Source organism: Diceros bicornis, chromosome 34 (assembly GCF_020826845.1).
Source record: "Diceros bicornis minor isolate mBicDic1 chromosome 34, mDicBic1.mat.cur, whole genome shotgun sequence".
Taxonomy (NCBI): Eukaryota; Metazoa; Chordata; class Mammalia; order Perissodactyla; family Rhinocerotidae; genus Diceros; species Diceros bicornis.
In genome coordinates, this window is record NC_080773.1 from 18,797,568 (window position 1) to 18,824,933 (window position 27,366).

A 27,366-nucleotide genomic window follows, 5' to 3' on the forward strand; every position below is an offset into this window, starting at 1 on the left:
AGTATTCAAAGTACGTATCTGAGTGGTAAGTTTTAATTTTCAAAGATTTTCACTTACAGGTTGAGTTTTTCTGTACAATTTTATTCACAACGTTCAGGCATTAATTTCAAGTCAGTTTACTGAGGTGTAATTTACCTATGATAATATCTACTCTTTTTAGTGTACAGTTCTATTAATTTTGACTAACATATACATCACCGAAATCAAGATATGGAACACTTCCATCACTCCAGAAAGTTCCCTCATGCCCTTTGTAATCACCCCCTCTCCTATCCCCAGGCAAACACTGATCTGTTACTTGTCCCTGTAATGTTGCTTTTTCCAGACTGTCTTATAAATGGAATCACACAGTATGTAGCCTTTTGAGTCTGGCTTCTCTCCCTTAACATAATGCATTTGAGATTCATCCATGTCATTGTATCAATAGTTTGTTCTTTTCACTGCCGTGTAGTATTTCATTGTATGGATATAACATGGTTTGGTTTTCCATTCTCTAGTTAAAGGACATTTGGGTTGTTTTGAGGTTTTGCAATTATAACAATGCTGCTATAAACTTTTGCACACAGGTCTTTGCATAAACCTGTTTTCATGGGATTGCTGTGATGTATGCTATGTGTCTGTTCTATATAAGAAACTGCTACACCGTGTTTCCAAGTGGCTGTCGTATTTTGCATTTCTACAGCAACGTCTGAGAACTCCGTTTGTTCTGCATCCTTTTCTACACTTGGTATTATCCAGCTTTTTCACTTGAGTCATTCCGATAGGCGTGTAGTTCTATCTCATTGTGGTTTTAATTTGAATTTCCATAATGACTAGTGATGTTGATCATAATACTGTGTGCTTATTTCACATTCAAATGTGTTCTTTGGTGAAGTGCCTGTTCAAAACTTTTGCCTATTTTTTAAAAAAATGGGTTGTTTTCTTAGTATTGAGTTTTGAGAGTTCTTTATATATTCTGAATACAAGTCCTTTTTAACATATGTTTTGCAAATATTTTCTCCAAGTGTGTAGCTTCTCTTTCTATTTTCCTAACTGTCTTTTGAAAAGCAGAGGTTTTAAATTTTGGTGAAGTCCAATTTATCAAATTTTCTTATATGGATCATACTAAGAACTCCTTGCCTAACTCAAGGTGACAAAGAAAACCGTCTCAAGTTTTCTTCTAGAACTTTTATTATTTAGCATTTACATTTAGGTCTAAGACCCATTATGAGTTAATTTTTTATATAGGTTGAGATTCATTCTTGTGCACATGGACATTTAATTATTCCTGCACACTTTGGTGAAACATTATTTCTCCCATTGAATTGCTTTGGCACCGTTGTCAAAAATCAATTGACCACATATATGTGGGTCTATTTCTGGACCCTATTATGTTCTACTGTTCTATGTGTCTATCCTTTCACCAATACCACACTGTCTTGATTACAGTAGCTTTATAGTACGTTTTGAGATCAGAGTGTGAGTCTTCCAACATTGTTCTTCATTTTTGATATTTTTTATGCCATTCTTGTTTCTTTGCTTTTTGCATAGATTTTAGAAATAGCTTGTCAAGTTCTGCAAAAATTTCTGCTGGCCTATTGAGTGGGAGTATGTTGCATTTATAGATCAATTTAGAATAAATGGCTTAAAAATATTGAGTCTTCCATTCCATGAACAGGTCATATCTCCATTTTTGTTTGAGTGGTCTTCTAAGTCTTTCATCAGTATTTTGTAGTATGCAGCATAGAGATCACACTCACTCACCTACCCCCACACACATTTTATATTTGGTGCTATTGTAAATGGTACCCGCTTTTTTCTTTCTTAATTTCAATTTCCAATAGTTCAGGACTACTATAGTGATTTTTATTTATTGAATTTGTATCCTGTGACATCGCTAAACTTATTAGTTCTACTAGAATTGTTGATTCTTTGCGTTTTTCTACACAATCTTGTCTTCTGCAATTAGAGGTTTACTTCTTGCTTTCCTATCTGTATATCTTTTCTTTTTTTCACCTTAGTGCACTGGTTAGTACTTCTCATATGATGTTGACATGGGGTGATGAGAGTAGAAGTCCTTGCCTTGGGTGAAAACACTCAATCTTTCACCATTGAAAATGATGTTATCAGTATTTTGCCAGTGTCCTTTATCAGTCTGAGAAAGTTTCCCTTTAAACCCTAGGTTGTTATTATTTTTTTAAGTGATGAATTGATGTACAATTTTGTCAAATGTTTTTTCTGGGTCTATTTCTTCTTTTTTCTGTTGGCATAGTGAATTAGACACTTTGATTTTTGTATACTGAAACTATCCGCATTTCCAGAATCTATACCACACTGTCATGATGCATTATCCTTTTCATAAATTGCTGATATAATATTTTATTGAGGATTTTTGTGTCTATGTTCATGAAGGGTATTAGTCAATAGTTTTCTATTATAATGTCACTGTTGGATTTTGTTATGAAGATAATGTGAGCTTCATGAAATGACCTAGAAAGGTTTCACTTCTATATTTTGAAAACTTTGTGTAGAATGAAAATTATTTTCTCCTTTAATGTTTGGCTAGAATTTTCCAGTAAAGCCATCTGCCCCTAGATTTTCTTTCTTAGGTTTTTATCTATAAATTCAACTTCTTTGGAAGATATAGGACTATTTGGGTTGTCTACTTCTTGTGTATGCTTTGATAATTTGTGTTTTTCAAGAAATTTGTATATTTTGTTTAAATTGTCAGATGTATAGGCATAGAGGTGTTCCTAATATTTATGGGGACCTCAACACCTGCAAACCATGCAGTGGGTCCACATTCTGGGACTGCTGCTCCTGGTGGTAGGCAACAGGTATCACTTCCTTGACATAGTGATTAATTATATCAATTACTTAATTCCATTTGGGTCAGAGAACATAGTTTGCATGACTTTACTTCTTTTAAACTTAGTATGGCTTGTTTTATGGCTCAGAATATGATTTATCTTGGTGAATGTTCCAAATGCACTTGAAAAGAATGTGTATTCAACCACTGCTGGATGAAATGTTCTCTAGGTGGCAAAAAGGTCAAGTTGGGTGATGGTGTTGTTCAAGTCTTCTATTTCCTTATTGATTTTATGTCACTTTGTTTTATCAATTACTAAGAGAACTGTTGAGTTCTCTAACTATACTTGTGGTTTTCTATCAGTTTTTGCTTTATGAATCTTGAAGCTCTGTGTTAAGTGAGTATACATTTAGGATTGCATGTCTTCCTGCTGTATCCCTGCTAATACTCCTTGTGTGAACACTTTGTTGATGTTAATGTAGCTAGTCAAGCTTTCTTTTCCCTAGTTTTAGCATAGCATACCTTTTTCCATCCTTAATCTTTTAACCTACTTATTTCTTTATATTTAAAAACGGTTTCTTGTAGAAAACATAGCATATACAGTCATGTGCTGCATAATGATGTTTTGGTCAACAACGAACCACATATATGACAGCGGTTCCATAAGATTAGTATCATATAGCCTAGGTGCATAGTAGGCTATACCATCTAGATTTGTGTAGGTACACTCTGTGGTGTTTGCGTAACGACGAAACCGCCTAATGACATATTTCTCGGAATGTATCCCCGTTGTTAAGCAATGACTGTAGTTGGGTCTTGATTTTTTATCCAATCTGACAATCTCTGTTTTAAGTGGTGTGTTTAGAACATTTACATTTAATGTAATTATTGATATCACTGCATTTGAACCTACCATCATGCTAATTGTCTCCTATTTGTACCACGTGTTATTTATTCAATTGTCCTGTCTGCTTCTGAATATTTTTTATGACTCCATTTTATCTCCACTACTGGCTTGTTAGTTATATCCCACTTAAAATTTTTTTTTAATGGTTGCTCTAGGGCTTACATGTCTATAATTTTTCAGTCTACCTTCTAATAATATCATGCCAATTCATGCAGTGTATGACAGCATACTTCCAATTTCTCTCTGCTCATTAGTGGTATTGTTACATTTTACTTTTATATATGTTATAAACTCACAAAACTTTGCTCCTATTTTTGCTTTAGTGAATTATATTTTCAAGTGATTAAGAAAAATTATATTTACCTCCATTTTAACCATTTTCAAAGTTCCTTATTTCTTTTGGTAGATCCAAGTCTATTTCTGGTATGATATTCTTCCTGCCTGTAGAAATTCCTTTAATATTCCTTGTAGTGCAGATCTGCTGGTAGTGAACTCTATTGGCTTTTGTTCATCTGAGAATGCCTTTATTTTGCATACTTTTTTGAAAGATTTTTTTTCTTTGGGTTTGAAATTTTTTAACAGTATTTTGTTTCAGAATGTTAAAGATATCACTCCATTGTCTTCTGGTTTGCATGGTTTTTGATCAGAAGTCTGCTCTTTTTCTCATCTGTTCCTTGTATGTAATGTCTTTTTTCTCTGTTTTCCATTAATATTTCCTCTGCATTGTTCATTTTCAGCTGTCTGGCAATAATGTGTCTAGTTTTGTTTTTTATTGCTGCTTAGGTTCTTGGATCTGGGTGAAGTCTTTTTTATTTTTGGAAAATCTCAGCCAATATCTCTTCAAATATTTTTCTTCTCATTCTCTCTCTCCTCTCCCCCTAGATTTCCAATTATACATCTATTAGACCATAAAAAGTTTCCCCACAGTTCTTGGATACTCTATTTTGTTTTCTTCACACTTTCCGTGTTTTAGTTTGGATGATTTCGATTGACCTATATCCAAGTTCTCTGACACTTTTCTCAGCTGTGTTGAGCCTACTTATGAGTCCTTGAAAAGCATCTTTTGTGATACATTTTAATTTTTAGCATTTCCCATTTGATTCTTTATTAATTTCCACTGAAATTCCCCCATCTGTTCATGTATATTGTCTGCCCTTTTCACGAGAGCATTTAACACATCAGTTGGTTATACAAAATTCTGTTTGACATTTCCAAAATATGGTAATTTCTAAGTGTGGTTTTATTGATTAGTCTGCTCTCTCTTGGCATCAGTCTGCTGTTTCTAAACAGACTTTTTTTTATCTTGTGATTTTTTATTAAATGTCATGTAACATGTCAAACAGTAGGGATTAAATAGTATTTTTGCCTGAAACTGGGCACACCTGTTCTACTAGGATGTTAGGGTGGGGTGTTGAATCCATCTGCTCAGGAATTGGATTCTGGTGTTGCCATAGTTATCTTTGGTATGCCACTTCAAATTTTTCTAACGTTACCTTGTGCTTAGTGTGGGAGCTGAAGAGCTGGAGGATTTTTCTCAACGTTCCTGCTCCACCTTCAGCTTTTGGCATCCCCACACACTTGTGCCACAGGACTCTCTGTCCACGTTCTTGCTATTTTCCCAATGCAGCCTGCCATTGCTTGTCACTAGAAGCAAGCTATCCTATTTATGGGACCAGCAATGTTCTTTATTGCCTTGGTTTAGTCACAGTCTTGGGTGGGGACTGGAGAGGTCAGAGATGTTATACATTTTGGGGATCCAGGATGACATAACATTAAAATGAGACAGAAGCTCTCTTCCATTGGCTGTGAACAAAATAGCAGGTGATACTGCCATCTGGTGAGCAATCTGAAGACAAGAGTTCACACAAAAGGACAGAGGTGAGAGCATTAAACCAAAGCAAATATAAACCTCCTTGACTGACCCAGACCCAAGTCTTACACTACCTATAACTTTTCATTTATATGAACTGAGAAATACTTTTGGTTTAAGCAACTCTGAGTTACATTTTCTGTCACTTACAACTTAGAGCATCCTAACTGATAAAACCACCATGAGCCTCATGATCTTCCCTTGGGAAGTGATGATAGTAAAGAAATGCATTTGAGGGGCCAGCCCTGTGGCTTAGCGGTTAAGTGCACGCGCTCCGCTACTGGCGGCCCGGGTTCAGATCCCGGACGCCCACCGACGCACGGCCTCTCCGGCCATGCTAAGGCCGCGTCCCACATACAGCAACTAGAAGGATGTGCAACTATGACACACAACTATCTACTGGGGCTTTGGGGGAAAAAAAAGGAGGAGGAGGATTGGCAATAGATGTTAGCTCAGAGCCAGTCTTCCTCGGCAAAGAGAGGAGGATTAGCATGGATGTTAGCTCAGGGCTGATCTTCCTCACCAAAAAAAAAAAAGAAAGAAAGAAATGCATTTGAAGCCCTGGATTTCTGATAATACTGTGCAACTTGAACTAACACCTTGGAAGCCAGGTTAAGCCAGTGCCTTAGTCACCCCATCCAGCCAACAGGGGCAAGTCGGACAGAAAAACTGTGATGCATCAATTTATAATAATACTAAATTGCACTAGGACATTCTAGGCTGTATGGGCAGCGAGACCTAAAGAAATTTCACAGAAAGATAAAGTAGCTGATCTGTATCCTTAAAAATCTAGAGAATTTTGAAAATTAACTTCAGGGGTTTTATTCTTTAATTTTGGCTATAATTCCATCTAATGAAATGGAGCAATCATATTATGAGTTTTTAACTCTAAAAGATAATATCTCAGTAGTTTATTACTTTGGTAAAATTGATAAATGTTAATTGTACATTTTTAAAATTAAGTACAAAAAAGAAAAAAGACTAAGCCAAAATTTTGCTTGCCAGAGAAAACCACTGTGTACATGATAGTGAGTAATCTTTCACACATTATCTATTAAGTTATGTATTTGAACATATATGTATACAGACAGATTAACTGGATACTATGAAGGTACAGTCCACATTTTTGCTAAGCAATATGCATAATCCTTTCCCACCATTTTAGATCAATTCCATACTTTCTGTAGCTCCATATTATGGAAACACAGAGAAATTTATGCAAACTCCTATTTATTTCCAGTTTACAGATACTGGAATACCTCATCGTACACATCATTTCTCACTGTTAAAACTGCTTTATTATAAATCACTATTCTATGATTTCTGGAGGGGTATGCACATTTTGCATTTTGATATATATCATATGATTCTTCTCTAACAAGCTTGTATTTTTCACTCCCATCAACAAAATGCATTGTTCTTGAAGACAGAGACTACCAAGTAAAAGGAAATCCTATCCTAATAACCAATACATTTGATACAATGCTTAGAAAAATTCAAGATTTTTCCTTTCTTTGTGTGAATGGAATAAGTATGGGGGTGGAGAAGTTGACAAAATTAAAGTCCTCTAAACTCGTCACAGATCCTGCCTAAGGAGGTCTGAATTGGACAGAGGCTATAACTCTTAGAAATCAGTCAGATCAAAAGGACTTTGATGGAAATATGGAGACTAAAAAACCAAGCATTGTAATTTTAACATTTATTTAGAAAGTATTTTTCATTAGTAACCACTTCTGACACTTTCTAAATATTACAGTAAAACTCCGCATTAACACACAGGGCAGGAGTAACAATTCAATTATGTAAAATGCAGTGTTCCATTTTTGTAGAGTTAACCAGAAACATTGTTTATCAGTTTGTACCGTCATGTAAAGTGCACATACATGTACACACACACACACACAGCTAAACTTAAACTGATGATGTACTGTATAGAAAGAGACCAAATGGCAATAAATTCAGCTCATCCCTGCTTAAGGGACGAAGGATGGGAACCAATCCCAACAGGGTTACAACCAAATTCATGTAATTTCTGATTGCAATATTGCTTGATGCTCTACATTTTAAATATTTATCTACTTGAAGTGTTTACATTAAGGCTACTTGCAGGATTCCTCCTCCAAACACATTTTTAAATGAATTTTTTTTGGGGGGGAAATGAGCTGCTTAAAATTTTCAAGCATGATACCTGGACATGCTTTTAGTCATTTAGCAAAAGTACTGAGCACCTATACTGAGTTATGCAATGCCATGGTTTTGTAGACTTAGCAGTGAATGAAGCCCCTTCTCTCATTCAGCTTACATTCTAGTGGACGTGGATTTAGACATGCTCATCACTGTACTTTAGTTAAGTTCCTGACCATACTCTTATCTTTTATAAGCCCTAGTGCAACGACTAGCTAAAGTCATGTGCAATGAATGAGGTTAAAGTTCTGACAAAATCCCTTATGGAAGCCCTCTCATTAGATGTCTTCAGTGTGTGGTCTCCTGGCTATTGTGAATGCTGAGGTTGGGCAGAAACATTCCATTTTCATTAAAGAAATTTTTTTTCTACTATAAGAACTCTAGTGAATGGAAAATTTTAGCTCCCATTTGAGGACTTCAAAACAAAATAGAACACCATTTTACAGAACTTCATTTCTGTACGGATTCTCTGCTGAAGGATAATCCTTACCATACTCTTCACTTTTATAGAATTTATCATCACTATGGACTCTTTGATGAATTAAAAGACCTGAGCTCCAACGGAAACCCTTACCACATGCATCACATTTGTATGGTTTCTCTCCCGTGTGGACTCGCTGATGAGCCTGAAGGTTTGATCTCTGACTGAAGCCCTTTCCACACACCTCACATTTGTATGGTTTTTCTCCAGTGTGGACTCTGTGATGGGCTTGAAGACTTGAAAACCCACTGAAACCCTTACCACACTGTTCACATTTATAAGGCCTCCCTTCTGTGTGGACCCTCTGGTGTGCTTGAAGGCGTGAACTCTCACTGAAGCCCTTTGTGCACACCTCACATTTGTATGGCTTCCCTCCCGTGTGGACCCTCCGATGTGCTTCAAGGCGTGAACTCTGGCTAAAGCCCTTCCCACACATCTCACATTTATATGGCTTCACTCTAGTGTGGACTCTCTGATGACCTTGAAGATATGCTCTCTGACTGAAGCCCTTCCCACATACCTCACATATATATGGTCTCTCTCCAGTGTGGACACTCTGATGGCTTTGAAGGTATGATCTCTGACTGAAGCTCTTACCACACTCATCACATTGGTAAGGCTTCTCACCCGTGTGGACTCTCTGATGGGCCAGAAGAGTTGAGGCCTTGCTGAAGCCCTTACCACATTCTCCACATTTATAGGGTTTCTCTCCTGTGTGAACCCTCTGGTGAATTTGAAGATTAAAGCTCCAACTGAATCCCTTCCCACACTCCTCACATTTGAATGGTTTTTCTCCAGTGTGGACTCTCTGATGGCCTTGGAGGTGTGAATTTCGACTGAAGCCCCTCCCACATTCCTCACACTTGTATGGTTTCTCTCCAGTGTGAACTCTCTGATGGCCTTGAAGGTATGAATTGCGACTGAATCCCTTCCCACACTCCTCACATTTGTATGGTTTTTCTCCCGTGTGGACCCTCTGATGGGCGTGAAGGTATGAACTCCGACTGAATCCTTTATCACACTCTTCACATTTATAAGGTTTCTCTCCTGTGTGGACTCTCTGATGAACATTAAGAACTGATCTGTGACTGAAGCCTTTACCACATGCATTGCATTTGTATGGCTTCTCTCCAGTGTGGACTCTCTGATGATCTTTAAGTTTTGAACTCCAATTGAAGCCGTTCCTACACTCCTTATAAGGTTTCTCTCCAATGCGAATTTTCTGATGGCCTTGAAGATATGAATGTTGGCTGAATTTGTTAACACATGAATAATGTTTATATGGTTGTTCCCTAGTGTGGACTACCTGAAGGTCCTGAAAATGTGAGGCCAGACTGAAGCCATTACCACACTCCTCAGAATTATAGGGAATCTCTTCCATTTGAACTCTATGCTGAATGTTAAGATTTGAGCTACAAATGAAACCTTTCTCACACTCCATATCTGTGTACAGTTTCTCTTCAGTGTGCATTTTCTGCTGGACTTGAAGACAAGAACTCTGATTAAAGACATTCCCATTCTCCTCATATTCATGGGGTTCCCCCCCAGTATGGACCCTAAAAATACCATTAATGTCTAAGCTACGACTGAAAGATTTCTCATAAATGTTGCATCTATAGGATGTCTCTCCTATGTGAAGAAGTTCATAAGTGTTGAGAGAAGAGCACTGATTGAAGTTCTCACCATATTCACATTTACATGGCTTCTCCTCTGCATGAACTCTCTGATGGGATTGGAGAGGTGAACTCTCAGAAACACAATCATTTCCTCGATGAACACTTTGATGAATATGGAGAACTGAATCATAACTACAGCCCTTTCCACATGGACTGTATATATGGGGCTTCCCTCCCAACTGTAACTGCTGATGAACTTCAGAGCTGGAGTCATCACTGAAGGCTTTTCTGTACTCAATACAGGGATAGGGCTTTTGCCCTGTTTGAATTAAGTCTTGACTAAGCAATGAAACCTTCATGATGTCTTCTCCACAGTCATGGCAGCTGGAGTTTTTCTCTGTTCTGTGTGCTCCCAGACTATCATTGTGATGTGAGATCCAACTGACACTGTCACACTTACAGAAATCATTTTTCATGGAAACTTGCCGACATCCACACTGATAATTACATGACTCTGTCAGATACATCTTCCTCCAAGAATGCTGGGCTCTCCAAGATGGAAATTCTTGATTTTTTATGTAATTGGAACTATCCTCTATATGACTCAATATATAGTTCTCATCTTCAGAAATCTGAATTGGTATTCCCGCCCAAACCTGGCAGGGGGAATCACCTCGTGTTGGCAACTGAGAAATATTCCCTTGCCAATTTTTCACGCAATCTCGACATCTGGTTAACGTGCCTGCATCTTGTTGCTGGGTCTGCCAGGAGGAAAGCTCTCTGGGGGAAAGGCAGCTTAACCCCACTTCTTGAACACTCTCCATATTATGTTGATTCTTGGTTCCTATAAGGATAAAGAGAATTTAGACATGTGCAAAAGTGAATGCTTTTATTCAGAGATTTCAAGACTTTGCACTTAGGTCATGACAGGAAACTTCAAGGAACTAGAGGAAAATTCATGTTACTCCCTCTAAGAATACTTAGAAATGGCTCTTCTTTGGCTACACCAGGAATATTAGTAGGGGCCACATAATTCAGGCTATCTGCATGCCTCTAAATCAGGGCTTTGTAACACAATCTGGACATCGAATATGGTGGCCCTGTTCAAAAGGCCTAGTCAAACCATACACATGTTATCAGGGATTGCCTGGAGATCCCAAGAAGAAAACAGAAGAGGATAATTTCAAATTGGAAAGAACATAGTTTCAAGTGGACAAATGTTTCATGTCCTAATAATAACTTTTTCTTTTTTCTCTGGCACATGGGCATGGTAATGTTTTTGTTTGTTTCTTTATAAGGAGATTGTGTGTTAAACGCTATGCAGTCAGATGTAAACAAAGACCTTTACTCTATGCTTGAGCCATCATACAGCCTATCTCGAATGAACTATTTATCTTCATGAGAATAATAAACTCTTCTAAGTCACTGTAAGCCATTATCAGTTTTAACTCATTGTGAAAAGATATTTCACAATGACAAAGGGCCATGGTGCAGGTCACAATGTGAAATAGTGACAGAATTCAACCCCAAAGACATTAGAAAAACATGGAGACTGAGGGAGGTAAGCACAGCCAAGGTTCATGGCACCTACAGGTCTCCTGAGGCAACTCAGCAAACAAACAGAACTCAATGAACACTGAATTTGGCTTGCATCATTTTACTGGAAAGTTATTTTCATGTTAGGGAATTTGAGGCACCAAAAGAGTTGAAGACGGACATGTTTGGGTGGAAATAGCTTGTTACTCAGTTATTAAGGCTCAGATTGTAACCAGACAGCAGATCTTCATATCCTGGTGAGCAGTATCCTCCCTGAGGACAAGTGGTTCAAGAGGGTTGAAGTAATGACATGCACTCTTCTGCCACTTGGCAGTACACTAATTCTCTGCGGCATCCAGAAAAGAAAGCAGTAAAGGAGGACTTTTTTTTCATACTATGAATATTATTCTCAACATGACAATTCTTCCTTACCTAATTGTGTTTGTCGGTCTTTCCACACTGGAATGTCTTAGTCACGTGGACAAGCAATCTGTTTCATGCACTGCATCACCCTTACTGCCCACACCACTCCTAGTGACGAGGAGCTGCTCAGTCAGCATATAACGAATAGATTACAGTATGAGTCTCTCTCACTCACAGAACTAAGAGGGCACGTACACGCCAGTTACTTTTCGTGAGAAAGGAACTGGTGACGGCAATTCTGCTGCAAAGTTGGAAGGCTGTGTGAGAGGCATGGCTACACTCAGGGTATCACCTGCTGATGAGAAAGGCAAAGTCCACAAGAATCTCTTGTGGACTATGTCTTTTTAATTTTTAAAATAACCTTTAAAATCATGCATTTTTCTTGTACAAAATCTTACCTGTAGCCCCACCCTATCCCCAACGTGAAAAAAGAAAAAAAAAAGGGAAAAATAAAAGGCACACTGATGATCGCGTGGCAACAGGCTCTAGGGCAGCGCATTGACTGCAGGAAACGCTTTATGGCACATCAGTAAGTACTCATCTCGGTGCTGTAAAAAATGATTAGTAATGACTCTGGTTTCTCAAAAGCAAAGCTTTCAGTTATATTAATATTTTATCATCTAAAGATGAAATGAAGGGACATACTATAGGAGGCATGTCAGATAAAGTAAATAGCTTATACATAAGAAAGTTTGGGCTTCCAGCTAGAGTTAATCATGCTTATAGTTTTGTCTAGGTATCATCAAAAACACTCAATATACATCCATAAAGACACAATTTAATATGTTATGTCTTTTGGGACTGACATAGTGGCTTAAGAACATGAAAACAGCTTGCTAGTCAAAGCCCAATTTCTTACAAAGCAACTGTTTCAATACAAATTTGTAGATAATTTATGATATAAGAATCTCTCCAATATATAAAAGAGATTAAAATTTCTTTCTGACCACTGGCTTAATGTTAAAGGGACAGAGGAAGAAAAAAAGGTCATTTCACTTATTTTCAGCCTCTTATGGAAAAGATTACACATTTAACAACATTAACTTTAATTTCCTTTAGTCAGCAGTGTATACCAAAAACACCTTACTTGTCATTTCCTTTCCATATCTCAACATTTAAGTTCTATTTTAATATCAATGGTAGAGTGCTGATGAGAAATTGTGTTGAGTGGGATTTATAAATGAACATGATTTGATGGAGAAAATATGTACTGCATAAGAGCGAGCTCTGGAAGACCTCATTTGAAGTCACAAGGCTGAGAATTTATTTCATCTTCTTAGTAATCCTGATTTAGAGTTTGAGAAAGTCAGTCACTCCAGCATCCTACGTCAATTAATTCAGTAAAAAAGATGTTATATTTATCATAAATACCGAATAATAATTTAAATTCAACAGTTGGCCATAATGAATGAAGGCAAAAAAAATCTCCATTTATATTTTCTTTTTCTCTTTTTTAATAATAGCTACTCAAGAATGTCAACTCAGGCAACCCAGGCTGATATTACCCTGTGTTCTTACTGTGCTTTTAGATAGTAAGAGAAACTAAGGCATCTTCTGGACAGTAGAAGATACAGTAAGAATAACATTTTGATTACAGACTAATACTTCAGGTGCTCTGCTGGCTACTCTCTTAACCACACCTCTGGCTTACCTCTCTTGAACAGAGTATATTTAACCTTTAGAGGACTACCTGTCTGTCTCTACTTTTCCTCACAACTGAATGAGTTCTATCTTTCTGTTTTGAAAGCTTATTAGTTATTGATTCAATTTCTTTAACAGATATAGGCCTATTCAGATTGTCTATTTCTCCTTGTATGAGTTTTGGCAAATTGTGTCTTTCAAGGAATTGGTCCATTTCATCCAGGTATCAAATTTGTGGGCATAGAGTTTGTTCATAGTCTTCCTTTATTATCCTTTTAACGTCCACAGGTCCTGTAGTCATGTCCCCTCTTTCATTTCTGATATTAGTAGTTTGTATCCTCTCTCTTTTGTTCTTAGTTAGCCTGGCTAGAAGCTTATCAATTTTATTTATCTTTTCAAAGAACCAGCTTTTCGGTTTTGTTGATTTTCTCTATTGATTTCCTATTTTCAATTTCATTGATTTCTGTTCCAATTCTTATTCTTTTCTTCTGCTTACTTTGGATTTAATTTGCTCTTCTTTTTCTAGTTTCCTAAGGTGGAAACTTACATGACTGATTTCAGATCTTTCTTCTTTTCTAACATATGCATTCAAAGCTACAACTTTTCCTCTAAGCACTGCTTTTGCTGTATCCCACAAATTTTGATAAGTTGTGTTTTCATTTTCTTCAAAATGTTTTTAAATTTCTCTTGGTATTTCTTTTCTGACCCATGTGTTATTTAGAAGTCTGTTTTTAAAACTTCTATGTACTATGGCATTTTTCAGTTCCCTTTATAAAACTGGCCAGCCTATCACAGCCCAAGATCAGATGTCAGAACCATAATAATGATCAAAAAAGTCATCTAAAAATGGTAAGAAAACAGTGATTAAACATGTGTGATTTAAAAAACAGATTTGTCATATTTTATTAGCAACATGTCATTTTACCCATGTATCTACAGTTAGCTAAAGCAAATGTAGCAAGTTTTCTATTAAAAAGGGAATTTGGGCAAGGAATTGTAATGCTAGATCAATTTCTGCTTGGCACATGTAAGACATCACAAAATATGAAAGGCTGTGTTAAAACTTAAGGTTTAGTTAAGGTTAACATATAAAACTAGGTTACAATTGCAGCAACTCTCAACCCAGTGATGTTTGATATTCTAATTAAGCCATAAAGGAATTAAAATTATCATAGGAAACAGCTGAGAACAGCTATCTGTGCCCCTAGTAATAGGAATGGCAAGTTTCTTTGTTCAGGGCCAGATAATTATACTTTAAAAGGAAATGGAATTAAAGACGAGGAATTCTTAGGGATTGTCTCTTAGAAAAACACCTACTTCTCAGCTGTTCTCTTCTTCACTGTGGGGAATGACATTCCACTTGGGACAGAGAAGGAGATTAGAGTAGAAGAAACAATATCTGTGAGAGATTGTTTAAAGATAACGCTGGAAAAATCTGGCCCACCACTAGAGTCATAGCATTAAAGAAAAAATGGATTAGTACCATAAAGCTAGGGAAGCTTCAATACTTAAAGAGCTAACATTTGTCTGGAAATACTTTGGTCTTAAACGAATGGAAAGCTCCTCTTCTGAGTTTCCTAAAGGTGCCCAAATGGTGGTAGCAGCCACAAGGTCATCAGAATCAGATGAACTGTGCCACTTCTGGGTGTGTGTGTGTGTATGTGTGTGTATGTGTGCACATGTCCAAGTTGCTCTTGGTAATGAGTGTGTGGAAGTTTCTCTCTAGTAGCCGAGAGACGTAAAATTCTCACAATACACCTCCTGGTGGATTTGAAGTCTTGCCATCTGCTCTGGAGTTTGTCATTCTGTCTCCAGACTTTCTAAGAGCCTGGACAGTACAGAGAAATATAAACTGGGAAGGACTGAGATATGTTTAGTGCCTCTTCAGAAAGAAGAAATCGTGGGCAACAGGATTTGCTAACAAAAACATGCAAGTGCCTCCCTGGTGCGAGCGTTCCCTCTCTGTGGATTTGGTGCGGCACTTTGCCAAAGCCTGCTCTGCACGCTCACTGAGGCAAAGAGTGGCTGTTTTCCAGTCTCTCCCTGTGGAGAAAATCAAAATGGCCAAATACTTTCCTGAAGAGTTTAGTGGATTCAGATCTAGCTGGAACCAGCAAACGACCAAAAGGAAATAGAAGAAAGAGCAAGATAATTTGAAAGAAATAGGAAAAAAAAAGAGCAAGTAATAAGGAGTGCCTTATTGCTTGATAGATGGAGACTACTAAAAGAAAGGATCTCCTGGTTACTGAAGTGGATGGTTTTATATAATTAGAGATGACACTGGAAAAGAAAAACAGAAACCATTTTCTATGGGGAAAAAAGAAAAGTCCAGAAGCCCTTGGTTCGTAGAGCAACGATGTTTCCGCCAGTGCACAGATGCCGGCCTGGCCCCGTGGACCAGAAACTTCTCTTTCCACCCCTGCTGGGAGTTTCAGATTACATCAACAGCAACCAGCAGTGTTAAGGGCTACATAGTGCTGGTAAAGGATCATCCTTCAGAGCCCCTGGGGACCACGATGCCTCATGTCAGCAACAGCTGCAGGTCGCCCTAACAGACTCTGCACTTCTGATAGAATTAACCAGGCAACTCCATGAAAACAGATTTTGTTGGCTTGTGTGGGTTAACAAGCTGACTTTATGTAGACATGGACTACAAATCGTCTGTTTTACTATAAGTAAAATTACTTTTCTTATCACTTTCCAAATAGAAGACAAAAATTTAATGGCTGGTGGGGAAGGCTGCACTTTTGAAAACAGATTATGGAGTATCGTTGCATGTAGAAATGTGGAACGTATGGCCTATGACAGCATGAGAACGCTAATGATGGGGAACCATTAGTGAGGCTTGACATCAACTTAGCAGACTGTGACACGCAATTAAAAAAAAAGGACAGAAAATATCAGTGGTGCAGTGCACGCCAGGTATCACTGCATGAAACGCTTGTTTCAGATGTGCAGAGAGGTAAACATACATAGGTCTGTACAGGCTACATTACATACTGAGGGTCATGGTCAAAAAAATATGAAAACCACTGGTCTAAACAGTTGACGAAGGCATAAAGTTCGTAATCAAACAATTACAAGGCTCAAATGCAAAATTCAAATGTGGAAACTTGGAAAAATATCAATTAGTAGGTGTGTATTTTGGTTTCACGCCTACATGGACTGAAGTTCAAAACATAAGGAAGAAACTACCACTTGAAATATATTCTTTCTCTCCCTCAGGATGTATGAACCCTGAGAGTGCAACTTCCTCATTTTTTAGGTTATAGTGTTCACCAGTTGAAAATTCTACACCAAATCTTAATGAGAATGAAGGTTTGAAAACTGTCTAAAATCTACATCAAGTTATTTATTTCATGGCTAACCTGCAAGGGATAAAGATGGAGAAGTACAGGCCCATGTTTGAAGAGGGGATGAAAAGAAAGAAGGTACTACACTTCATAACTCTCGTTTCTCTGACCTTGAATCATACTTGCCCCGCATGGAAAAAGGGAATCTATGTGGATGCTGACTTTGGAAGAGATGGATAGGCTGCAAGTTGAGAAATCTGGCAAGGAAATGGATAGTTGAGAAGATATTATTTGTTGACAACTTTCTCTTTCCTAGTGTAAATGGAAATGGAGCTGTTTCTTCTAGAGGGGACCTGCCAAGAGAGTGGTTCCAAGAATCCTCATTTTAAAAATGTTTCTTTGCCCAAGTCAATTAATGGCTACTCCCATAGAGTGCAGGAAAGCCAATCAGGGATAATTATGTTTCCTCTGGTCACAACTCCAAAGTTAAAGCTCAGCAAGATTTCCTCTTTGAATCTCTGAGTCAATAGGTAATTTATTTCATAGAAATAAAACCACTAGTACCCAAGGACATTTGGATTGGGGTTTCTATTGTACCTTCTGTATTATGATAAAAAAAAAAAAAAGGAAAAGAAATAAGCTAACGCCCATCAATTGGAGAAGAGCTAAATGATCCATGTTGGAATATTATACAGCCATGATAAAAAGATATAAAAGAGTTGTAATCTTGAACTGGGAGGGACCTCCCCAAACTATCATGAAGAAGAAAAATTGGTATATTAAAAATAAGAATGTACATTATCAAATTTTTCCATTAATGTAAGGTATATAAGCATGTTAGTGTATGTAACAAAAGAAGATATTTAAAAATGTGACACTATGCTCCTACTGATGCTATACAGCAGGGCGACTGGCACGCTACGGCCCTAGGCCTGTTTTTGTACAGCCCCAGAGCTAAGAAGAGTTTTTATTATTTTTTTATTTTTTTAAACAATTTTATTTATTTATTTTCCCCCAAAGCCCCAGTAGATAGCTGTATGTCACAGTTGCACATCCTTCTAGTTGCTGCATGTGGGACGCGGCCTCAGCATGGCCAGAGAAGCGGTGCATCTGTGCGCGCCCGGGACCCAAACCCCTGCTGCCAGCAGCGGAGCGCGCGCACTTAACCGCTAAGCCACGGGGCCGGCCCCTAAGAAGAGTTTTTACACTTCCTTAAACGGTGTAAGAAAAAACAAAGAAGAATGTGTGACAGAGACCACACGTGGCCGGCAAAGCCTACAATATTTACTATTACTTTAGAGAAAAAGTTTGCTGACCCCTGCTCTACGCACTGTATTGTGTCATGTACGACCCTGAATCTTAACTGAGATGGCAACAAAAAATTATACAAGTGAAGTAATTTGTCTTCAAACTTTCTATTGACTCTTTTCCCTACCCAGGAGCATCCTTAGCTACACACATGTGACGGTGGCTTTGGAAGTCAGAGTCTTGAGCACTCAAGAAACATTACCAAAGTGTTTAGAATCACATAAATGTCCAACTTGAAAATTCTACTTCAAAACTGTAGCTGGATCAAGGTTTAGGTGTTAGAGGATGGGAGGGGAAAGGAGAGGATAGGATGGGAAGACAAAGAGCTGGGCACATGAATAAAGAAGTTAACGCAAGAGTGTCTCACTTGACATTGCTGCATAGGAAGGGTCAGTTATACTGTTGGCATTGATCAATTTTCATACTTACTTTAATTGATTGTCTATTCTTAATCTTTTAGGAATAATGGCTACCTGTCTATGAATACTCAAGGACATCTAAACAGTTAAAAATTAGGACAGGCATTCATCAGATGACAAACATTGTGGAGTATCCTTTGATTACACTGATTTATTCTACACCTATTAGCTGTCTCAAGGAGGACCGAAACAGTAAAGACCAAGCATCTATTAGCCAATTCATTCATTCAAGACAAAGAGAAAAGCACACAGGTCTGAAGCAGAATCATAAATGACAGGTCTGATGGGGAGCAACGGGGCAGGGCAGCTGGAACAGAATAAATGAGCAAAACAAACAACAGAGGTGAACATGGAAAGCTAGAGGGGGTTGCGGGAACAGACCCATTAGGGCTAATAGGCCACTCTAAGTACTTTAGATATTACTGAGTGTGAAATGGGAAGCCATCGGAGAGTTTAAACAGAGAAGTGATGGGCTCTGACCCATGTTTCAGGAGGGGCTCTTGGCTGCTGGGTTACTGTTGGACGGTTCTCACCTGAACACCCATCTCTCTGGGTTTCCATCTCCATCATCAAAAGCTTCTCCTCTCTCTCCAACTGGAATATGAGCTCTGGCTTCGAGAGCTGATTCCCTGTAAAAACGCAGGGAGAGCAAAGGTTGTAAATTTTGACAAAGTCCAACTTATTCTTTTTCCTTTTATGAATCACGCTTTTGGTGTCACATCTAAGAACTCTTTGCGTAACCCAAGGTCATGAAGATTTTCTCTTATGTTTCCTTCTAGAAGTTTCATGCTTTTACATTTTACATTAGATCTCTTAACCATTTTGAGTTCATTATTCGTGAGGTGTGAGGCATGCGTACTGAAGACCAAATGTCTCAGCACCATCTGCTGAAAAGACTCTTCCCTCTCCATTGAATTGCCCGGGCACCTGTAATACACCTAAAATAGTTTCAGAATTGCTTCTTCCGTGTCACTACAATGAACACACCCACTAAAAAGCGTGCAGGATTGTAATTCATTCTCCCACCCCCTCCGACGGTGCCCAAAACTAAGGGTATAGAGTTATACACTGTGTTCCTTAGATCCTTCCATGAGTTCGTTCTTTTTTGTCCTCAATGTGGTTATGGTATTCATTTCAAATACAACTCAGTTCACTTGTTTCATTTTTCTTTTAGCTTTAGATTATCATCCTTTTGCATTCATATTTGATTTAATTTTTATAATGTGTTGAACTGACGTATTTTCAAAAGTCCAAACCAGACAAAAACATATACTCAGAAAAAGCGTGACTCTCTTGTACATCTCTTCCGCACTATTACCTCCCACCCACTATAAGAAACTAACTTCATGATTTTCTGATTAATCCTTCTTGTGTTCCTTCTTATAAAGATAAGCAGATATACATCTATTAACTTATTTTCCCTTCTTTCTTACACAAGTTGTGGTATACTATTAATGCTATTTTGCACTTTGCTATCTTTAGGGAAAACTCCTAGAGGTGAATTGCTGGCAAAGGGTAAAACTTACTTTTGTTAGATAGGGATTGTGTCACCTTGCATTCCTACTTTCAACGCATGAAAGTACCTTATTCCCCACAGTGTTGCTCAAAGCAGTGTTAACATTTTAAATTTTTGCCAATCTCATGGGTAAGAATGGTATTTCAGTATAATTTTAATTAACATCTCTTATTTTGAATGAAATTGAACATCTATTCGTATGTATACATATTTATATGTGTGTTGTGTTAGGTATATGAATGTTTGTGTATACACACACACACACACATGCCTGCCTCCGAGCTCTGTCCTCTGAGACAAGAAACAAAGACATCATAGCGGCAATCGCAATACTAGCATCCAGACCTTGGTGTTAAATACCATTCCCCAACAAAAGAAATGGATGATTCCAGAGCTGGGTCTAAGTAAAAGATGAACACAGAACATCATGCTATGCCATAAAGTAAGGAAGTGCTCAAAAAAATGCTGGGGGCATGTTACAGGCACAGGAGTCAGTTAAAGGGGCCAAATTTGGGACAACTTTAGCACCAAAATAATTGCAGTAATAAATTATAAACCACTTTTAAATAAAGAATTTCACAAGTTCCTACAAATAACATAAATAAATGGTTGAGAAGGGAAGCTGTTGCTTACTGTAGAACACCAAGTGCTGACTTAAATGTGAAGGAAGCACTAAGTCAGAAAACCATCATTTTGTAACTATCATGATAAAGACTGGATAAGGCAAGAATCATGGCTGGATGCTCTATCTACAGGGAAATATTCGTGTGTTCTTAAAGTGTTGCCCTAAGATGGCAAGAGGGAAAGTGCAGCAAGCTCCTAGAGGAGGAACTGGACAACATCTTGACTGGGTGATCAAAATTACATCACCAATGAGGGACAGATGGTGCGCCTCTAGCTGTGACACCCTCAGAAGGACACACCATTACCAATGTAGAGTTCCAGCCAGAATGGATCATCTGAATCTAATTTTGAGGAAATATTAGGAGTGTTCTATTAAAAACAGGGGAGGGGGTAATATTATTCTTCAAAAATGTCACTGTCATAAAAGACAAAGACATGCTGTGGAAGTGTTCTGAATTAAAGGAGGCTAAAGGGACATGACAGCTGGACTAGATTCTAGACTAGATCTTGGCCTGGAGGGAGAAAAATATGCTTTGAATAATATAATTGGCTCTATTGATAAAATTAGAGCATAAACAATAGATTGGACAAAAGTATTGTATCTGCACAGGGGATATGTAAGAGAATATTCGTATTTCTATAAAACATACTGTTCAGTAAAGAATTAGCCTTGCCCAGAGCGGGGTTGGCTTTTCCCTTACCTTTGGGAGGTGATCTCTAAACCCTTGCGATGTTGGCCTGATAAAAGCGTCTTTTTTTACCAGGAGGCTTTGGGCCAAACCAGACAGTTTAACAACGTGATTTATGGTGGGGGCTTTGGACCACGTGCTATCAGCTCGATTTCCAGAGGGGCTGGAAACTAAAGTCAGCCACACAGGTGTCCAACCACATCCACAGGACTGAGCCCCAGTAAAAGCTCTGGACACCAAGGCTCGGTCTGTAATACTCGGTGTGAACCATCACATATGACTGCCGGGCAGAGTCAGGGCTGTTCACAACTCCACTGGAGAAGGCCACTGGAAGTCCGTGCTGGAAACTCTCCCGGACTCTGCCCCAGGCACCTCTTCCCTTGACTGATGTTAATCTGTATCCTTTCCATGTGGTAAACTGTAACCATGAGTATAACGGCTTTCAGTGAGTTCTGAGAGTCCTTCTAGCAAATTATTAAGCCTGAGGGTAGCCTTGGGGGTCCCTGAACTCTGCATATACAGAGAGATAAAGGGCCATGGTGTATGTAAATTACCTGCAAATGGTTCAGAAAAAAATATTATGTCTATACATATGTTTTCATACATATACATAAATATATATGGAGAAAGACAGAACATGAGCATAAATGATAAAGCAAATAGGATAAAATGTCACTACAGGTGAATCAAGGTAAAAGCTATATGGGTGTTTTGTTTTTTTTTTTCGGTGAGGAAGATTAGCCCTGAGCTAACATCTGATGCCAATCCTCCTCTTTTTTTGCTGAAGAAGACTGGCCCTGGGCTAAAATCTGTGCCCATCTTCCTCTACTTTACATGGGACGCTGCCACAGCATGGCTTGATAAGTGGTACATAGGTCTGCGCCTGGGATCTGAACCTGCGAACCCCGGGCCGCTGAAGTGGAGCACACAACCCAACCGCTACGCCACTGAGCCAGCCCCTATATGGGTGTTCTTGTTCTATATTTTTACTTCTGTAAATTTTCTGTAAGTTTAAAGTTATTTATAAATACATCGTTAAAGCAAAAAACAACATACCTCCAAAAACCAAGTTAATGAACAGTTATAGTTACCAGCATCCTGAAAAACAAAAAAGCTGCAGCAACCCACTAAACTAATTTCATGACAGAGCATGGGGCAGGACCACAGTTTGCCCATTTATAGTACAAAGGACAGATTTTTGTCTGGACAGAAACATCAGGAACATCTTGTCCATGATGCACACGGATTATTAGGCCTCCTAGGTCCCCAAGCTCAGAAGTCCCAGAGTTTCAAGCAGCTGAGCACGCAAGACACCCCAGGAGGCTGACACTGAGTACAGAGGGCGCCTGTCCTCACCCACAGAGAGCAGGTTCCTGAAGTTCTCCAGCATCACATCTCGGTACAGCTGCCTCTGGGCGGAGTCCAGCAGTCCCAGCTCCTCCTCCGTGAAGACCACAGCCACGTCCTCGAAGGTCACCAGCTTCTACAACATCAAGCACACGCAGACTATATTTACGGAAGAGGGGCAGCACTGAGACACTGTCCAGTGTCTGGACAGTGACATCCAGACACTTCCCTTCCAGTGTAAGAATGGAAAGCTCTTCTGGATTCTGAGGCGCCCGAGTCAAATTTAAGTAACTACCTTGTTTGCCTTCACACTCTTAATTCCATCCACCCAAAGGGCTGCAGGAACAGAAATCCTCGCACGCTAAATTGCTGCCTTTTGGGCCGGCCCCGTGGCTTAGCAGTTAAGCGTGCGCACTCCGCTGCTGGTGGCCCGGGTTTGGATCCCGAGCGCTTCTCCGGCTACACTGAGGCCGTGTCCCACATACAGCAACTAGAAGGATGTGCAACTGTGACACACAACTATCTACTGGGGCTTTGGGGGGAAAAAAAAAAGGGGGGGGGGGAGGATTGGCAATAGATGTTAGCTCAGAGCCGGTCTTCCTCAGCAAAAAGAGGAGGATTAGCATGGATGTTAGCTCAAGGTTGATCTTCCTCACAAAAAAAATAATAATAATAATAATAATAATAAATAATAATAAACTGCTGCCTTTTGTTAGCAGAGGTAAGTCCCAGAATTCTGCTGCATCATGGACTACTAATGTTTTTAAATTATTAATAAAGCCATTTTCCCCAGAAAAGCTTTATTTCCAACTGTGTGAGATGGAGTCTGTTTCCCCAGGCTATCAGTCCCTTTGACTTTTCAAGTATGTGGTTCATCATCTGTGCCCCATATAGAGAGCAGTGTCTATGGTGCTGTGGTCTGGTTACAGCTCTGGAGCCTGCCTGCCTGTGTTCACCCTGGAAAGCTCTGCCCCATGCTGGCTGTGTGACCTTGGACAAGCCCCTCATCCTTTCCTGACTTGTATGCTGACACCTCTACCATAGGGTACTGGTCCTAAAATGAGGGACGATAGGCAAAGCACTTAGGAACGGTACCTGGCTCACGGTAAGTACCCAACAAATGTTAGCTACTATTATGATTCTTATTGTCATCACCTCTGCCATCCCACTTCAGGGCTGCAGAGTAATTCAAGGAACTGATGATCTAGAATATAATGAACTGACCCAAATAATGCACACTTACTTAGTTTTAGATTATCTATTATAAACAATGTTGCAAAAAAAATCCTTTCACATAGACCTTAGTCCCTGGAACTCTGTTGATTATCTTCTTAAAATAAATTCGAAAAAGTAATGTGGAAGAATAGTAACTTTCAAGTTTTTGAAATCATAATGGCAGGTATTTCCTCCCCCAAAAATTTTCCAGCTTACTCTTCTTCCAAGAAAGCATAAATCCCTAAACCTCCATACCCTGGCCAACCCTGGACATGAAAACTTAAAAAAAATCTTTGATAATTTCAGAAGTAAATTTTGGACGAAAAAACCACTTATTTAGAAAAATTTTCACAAAGTTGATTAGTAATGAAGATCACTCTTTTCATATATTTGCTGGTCATCTCTATGTCTTGTTTCATAATAATATTCATTTGGGCGACATTAAGGCCTTTTCTTCCATGTATGTTGTAAATATTTTTCATTCCACTTTGCTATCTGTGTTGTAAATTTTTCATCAGGGAAATTTAAATTTTTGACGTGAAGACCTGTTCAACACTGCATTTGTTCTGGCTGGAGCTCCAAACATCACAACCTCAGGTCATGGTCTCTGAGTGAGAACTCTGGTTTGGTTTGGGGTCTTGTTTCCTCTCTTCCCACCCAAATGGTATGCCTGATTCTCTTGACCCAGAAGGCAAAGGCTCTGGGGCTGGCAGGACACTTGTCTCCTGTAGGAACGTGAGCAGGACTTGAACTTACCAGAACCTCTTATCTTCATGGTAACAGTGCAGGTGACTCTAAGTCCCCTGAGAGCAGCGAAAAAGGGACAGATGGAAAGTGCCTGCTTGTCCTATAGTAGGACTAAAATTTTTAAATTAAGTACCTATATTGTTTTAATAAAATAAATACAGGAATAGTGAAACGCAGAGACACACACAGAGAAAGCTTCAGACGCTAGGAAGAATCTAGCTCTTTTTATATGACAACATCTAACACTATATTTTCCTGAGTTCAGCCTCACTGTGACCCTGTCAGACAAAACCATCCTTTAGATATTCTTGTTATAAAGCACCCGAGGCACGACTTAGGGAAAAACAAGGTTTTTTTTAGTTTTGAGTCCCTAGACCATGAGGACAAATAATATTAGCATTCTGTCAAAATTGCTTTTCGAGTAAAGATTATACGTGGGAAAACTGATACTGCTGTGTAAAAGTGCAAGCATCCTCAAGAACTTAAAAGCTTGTGAATGGGGAAGAGTGAAAAAGGGAAGGAAATACAACAGCTCATTGAAATAAGATTAGATGACAAAAATTAAGTGCTATAATTTTAAGTGAAAAAAAATCTAAACTGTCTCTATTATTGAAAGTATAGTTATAAATGCATATTAAAATGACTGGAAAAAACAAGTCATTTATAAGCAGGGTAATAAGGCGTGGGTGTTTTCATTTTTTCATTTCTTTTCTCTTTTACACTATTATCTGTAAATAAAATGATAAAACAAAAACTGAAAGAAAATTTTAAAAAATGAAACAAAAGAGCATGGTACATAAATGGCATTAAATGTCAGCTGTCATTCTTCACTCTTGTCAAGGAAGAGAAAAAAGGTGCCCACTTACTGATAAATGAAGGAACATGTTATGTGACAGAAATAAAAATCAAACTCACCTGGAACTTGATCATTTTCTCCTCCTTTTCCTAAGGAAAGGCAGAGACCTGAGAAGGCAGAACAAGGAGTAAGAAGCCATGAGAGAAAGGAAAATGGATCTTTGTGCAAATTAGAAAAATGTGGCCCTCCCCCCAGGCAGACGCAGCCACGCACACCTCAGCAGGCCGAGTGTGGGCTGGGTTCCAGCTGCCACTGGGCTAGCCTGGCAGGATGCCCACAGGCATAGGAGGGAGGGACAGCCTGCACAGCTGTACCCAGCAGTCCTCACACCTCTCTGCTCCCAAGGGACTCGTTCAGATCCTGGGTAATGTGGGAAAGGAGAGGCAGTGGAGAGTACTGGTTAAAAGTGGACGCTGGGGACAGAATTTGTTTTCAAAACCTGGCATTGCTATATATTGGCTATATATTGACAGGGCTATATATTTGCTATATATATTCAACCATGGTTAAATTCATTAACCTCTCTATGCTTCATTTCTGTAATCTGCAACATTAAGATTGTAATAGCACCAACATTAGAAGATTGTTGTTAAGATTATATGTGTGAGTAGTGGAAAACTGCTGTAACCATACCAACATTTTCTATTATCTTGCAGCTGCAAAGAAGCAAGTACTGTTCTGCACCATAAAACTGTCCTTGCAAACGTGTCTTGTTAAGACATCTGCATGGCGGGGATCACGGCTTCTTACTTAATCATTTGTTGCTCCGGGATCAACATTTGCTTAGACATTGAGACCACCCTCTGAAAAGTTTAATGGCTGGTGAATATTCTTCCTGAAGCCAGAGGAGGTTCAAAAAGTACCTCCCTCTTCCCACCTGGATATAATGAAAGAGGAATGAAGCCTGTGATGCTACTATATTTCTCATATTTGTGTAAAGCATTGGCTCAGGGCTTGACCCTTGGGAGGATTTGGAGACCAGGGAGTTAATTTCTTGGGTTCTTCTTCAAGGTTATTTACTGTTCTCAAGCAACTTCAAGGTCATCTGTGGAAGAGAAAGAACTCAAAAAAGGGCTACTTGTGGGCTATGAGTAAGACAGAGCCTTTTAGGACCACCGTAGAGAGGATTTCTGCCACTCCAGTAGGACGCCCGTCCCTTCCCAAGTCCCTGCCCACATGGGCCACTGCTGTAGAATCCATGTAGAATCCACAGAATGTATGCACAACTATCAGCAACAAGTATTAACCTGGCTGCGTAATTAGCAGTAAAGGAGCTGAGTTTTCTTTCACTTACCCAATATTTACGGATCACCTAAAAAGGATACAGCTCCCAGATCCAGCTGCTGACAGCCTAGTGTGGGAGACCAATTTGGAAATCCACAATTAGACTACACACTGACAGAGGCCAGATGAGAGTTTAAACAGGGTCCTTTGGGAGAACAGGGAAGGAGCTCCCAAAGCCAGACTGGAAGTCAACAGCCAAACATTCTTTAGAGGAATTGCCTCATTTAATCCTCACAACCCAAGAGGTTGGGACAATTTTTACAGGTGAGAATATTAAAGCATCAAGATTTTTAAGTTGTTTGCTCATAATTATCCATTCAGTCAGCAGAGAAGCCAGGATTATTAGCCCAAAGTCTGTGTTCCTAATTACCAGGACAGTGGTCTCAATACGCCAGCTCACTGGTATCACAGGGAAGTTTTAAAAAAATAATACCAATGCCCAACTCTAGTCCGGGATCCATAAATCAGGATCTGGGAGGAAGAGTTTTTATGAAGCCCCCTTCCCCCAGGTGACTCCAGTTTGCAGAGAGGGTTGCAAACTACAGACTATGAGATGAATACAGACAGTTTGCAAGCTGAGCCCACACAATTAACCACTAGGCCATTCAGCCTCTCAATGAGT

General features: G+C 39.0%; 1 protein-coding gene across 10 annotated transcripts in view; it reads right to left on the reverse strand.

The window, feature by feature from the left end:
* Positions 1–5,351: 5,351 nt before the first annotated feature.
* ZNF112 (zinc finger protein 112) overlaps positions 5,352–27,366 on the reverse strand; it is a 35,127-nt gene continuing 13,112 nt past the window's right edge. For 5 of the 10 annotated variants that reach the window (XM_058529518.1, XM_058529517.1, XM_058529516.1 and 2 more), the window contains 4 exons: positions 25,520–25,567; positions 22,652–22,778; positions 19,000–19,095; positions 5,352–10,690 (listed from right to left, as the gene is read on the reverse strand). In XM_058529518.1, coding sequence (XP_058385501.1) covers positions 8,190–10,690; positions 19,000–19,095; positions 22,652–22,778; positions 25,520–25,534 — 2,739 coding nt within the window. In that variant the 5' untranslated portion in view covers positions 25,535–25,567 and the 3' untranslated portion in view covers positions 5,352–8,189. Of the gene's footprint in view, positions 10,691–18,999; positions 19,096–22,651; positions 22,779–24,613; positions 25,156–25,519; positions 25,568–25,673; positions 26,643–27,366 lie in introns of those variants that run through there. The other 5 variants (XM_058529515.1, XM_058529513.1, XM_058529514.1 and 2 more) reach the window with 4 other exon arrangements.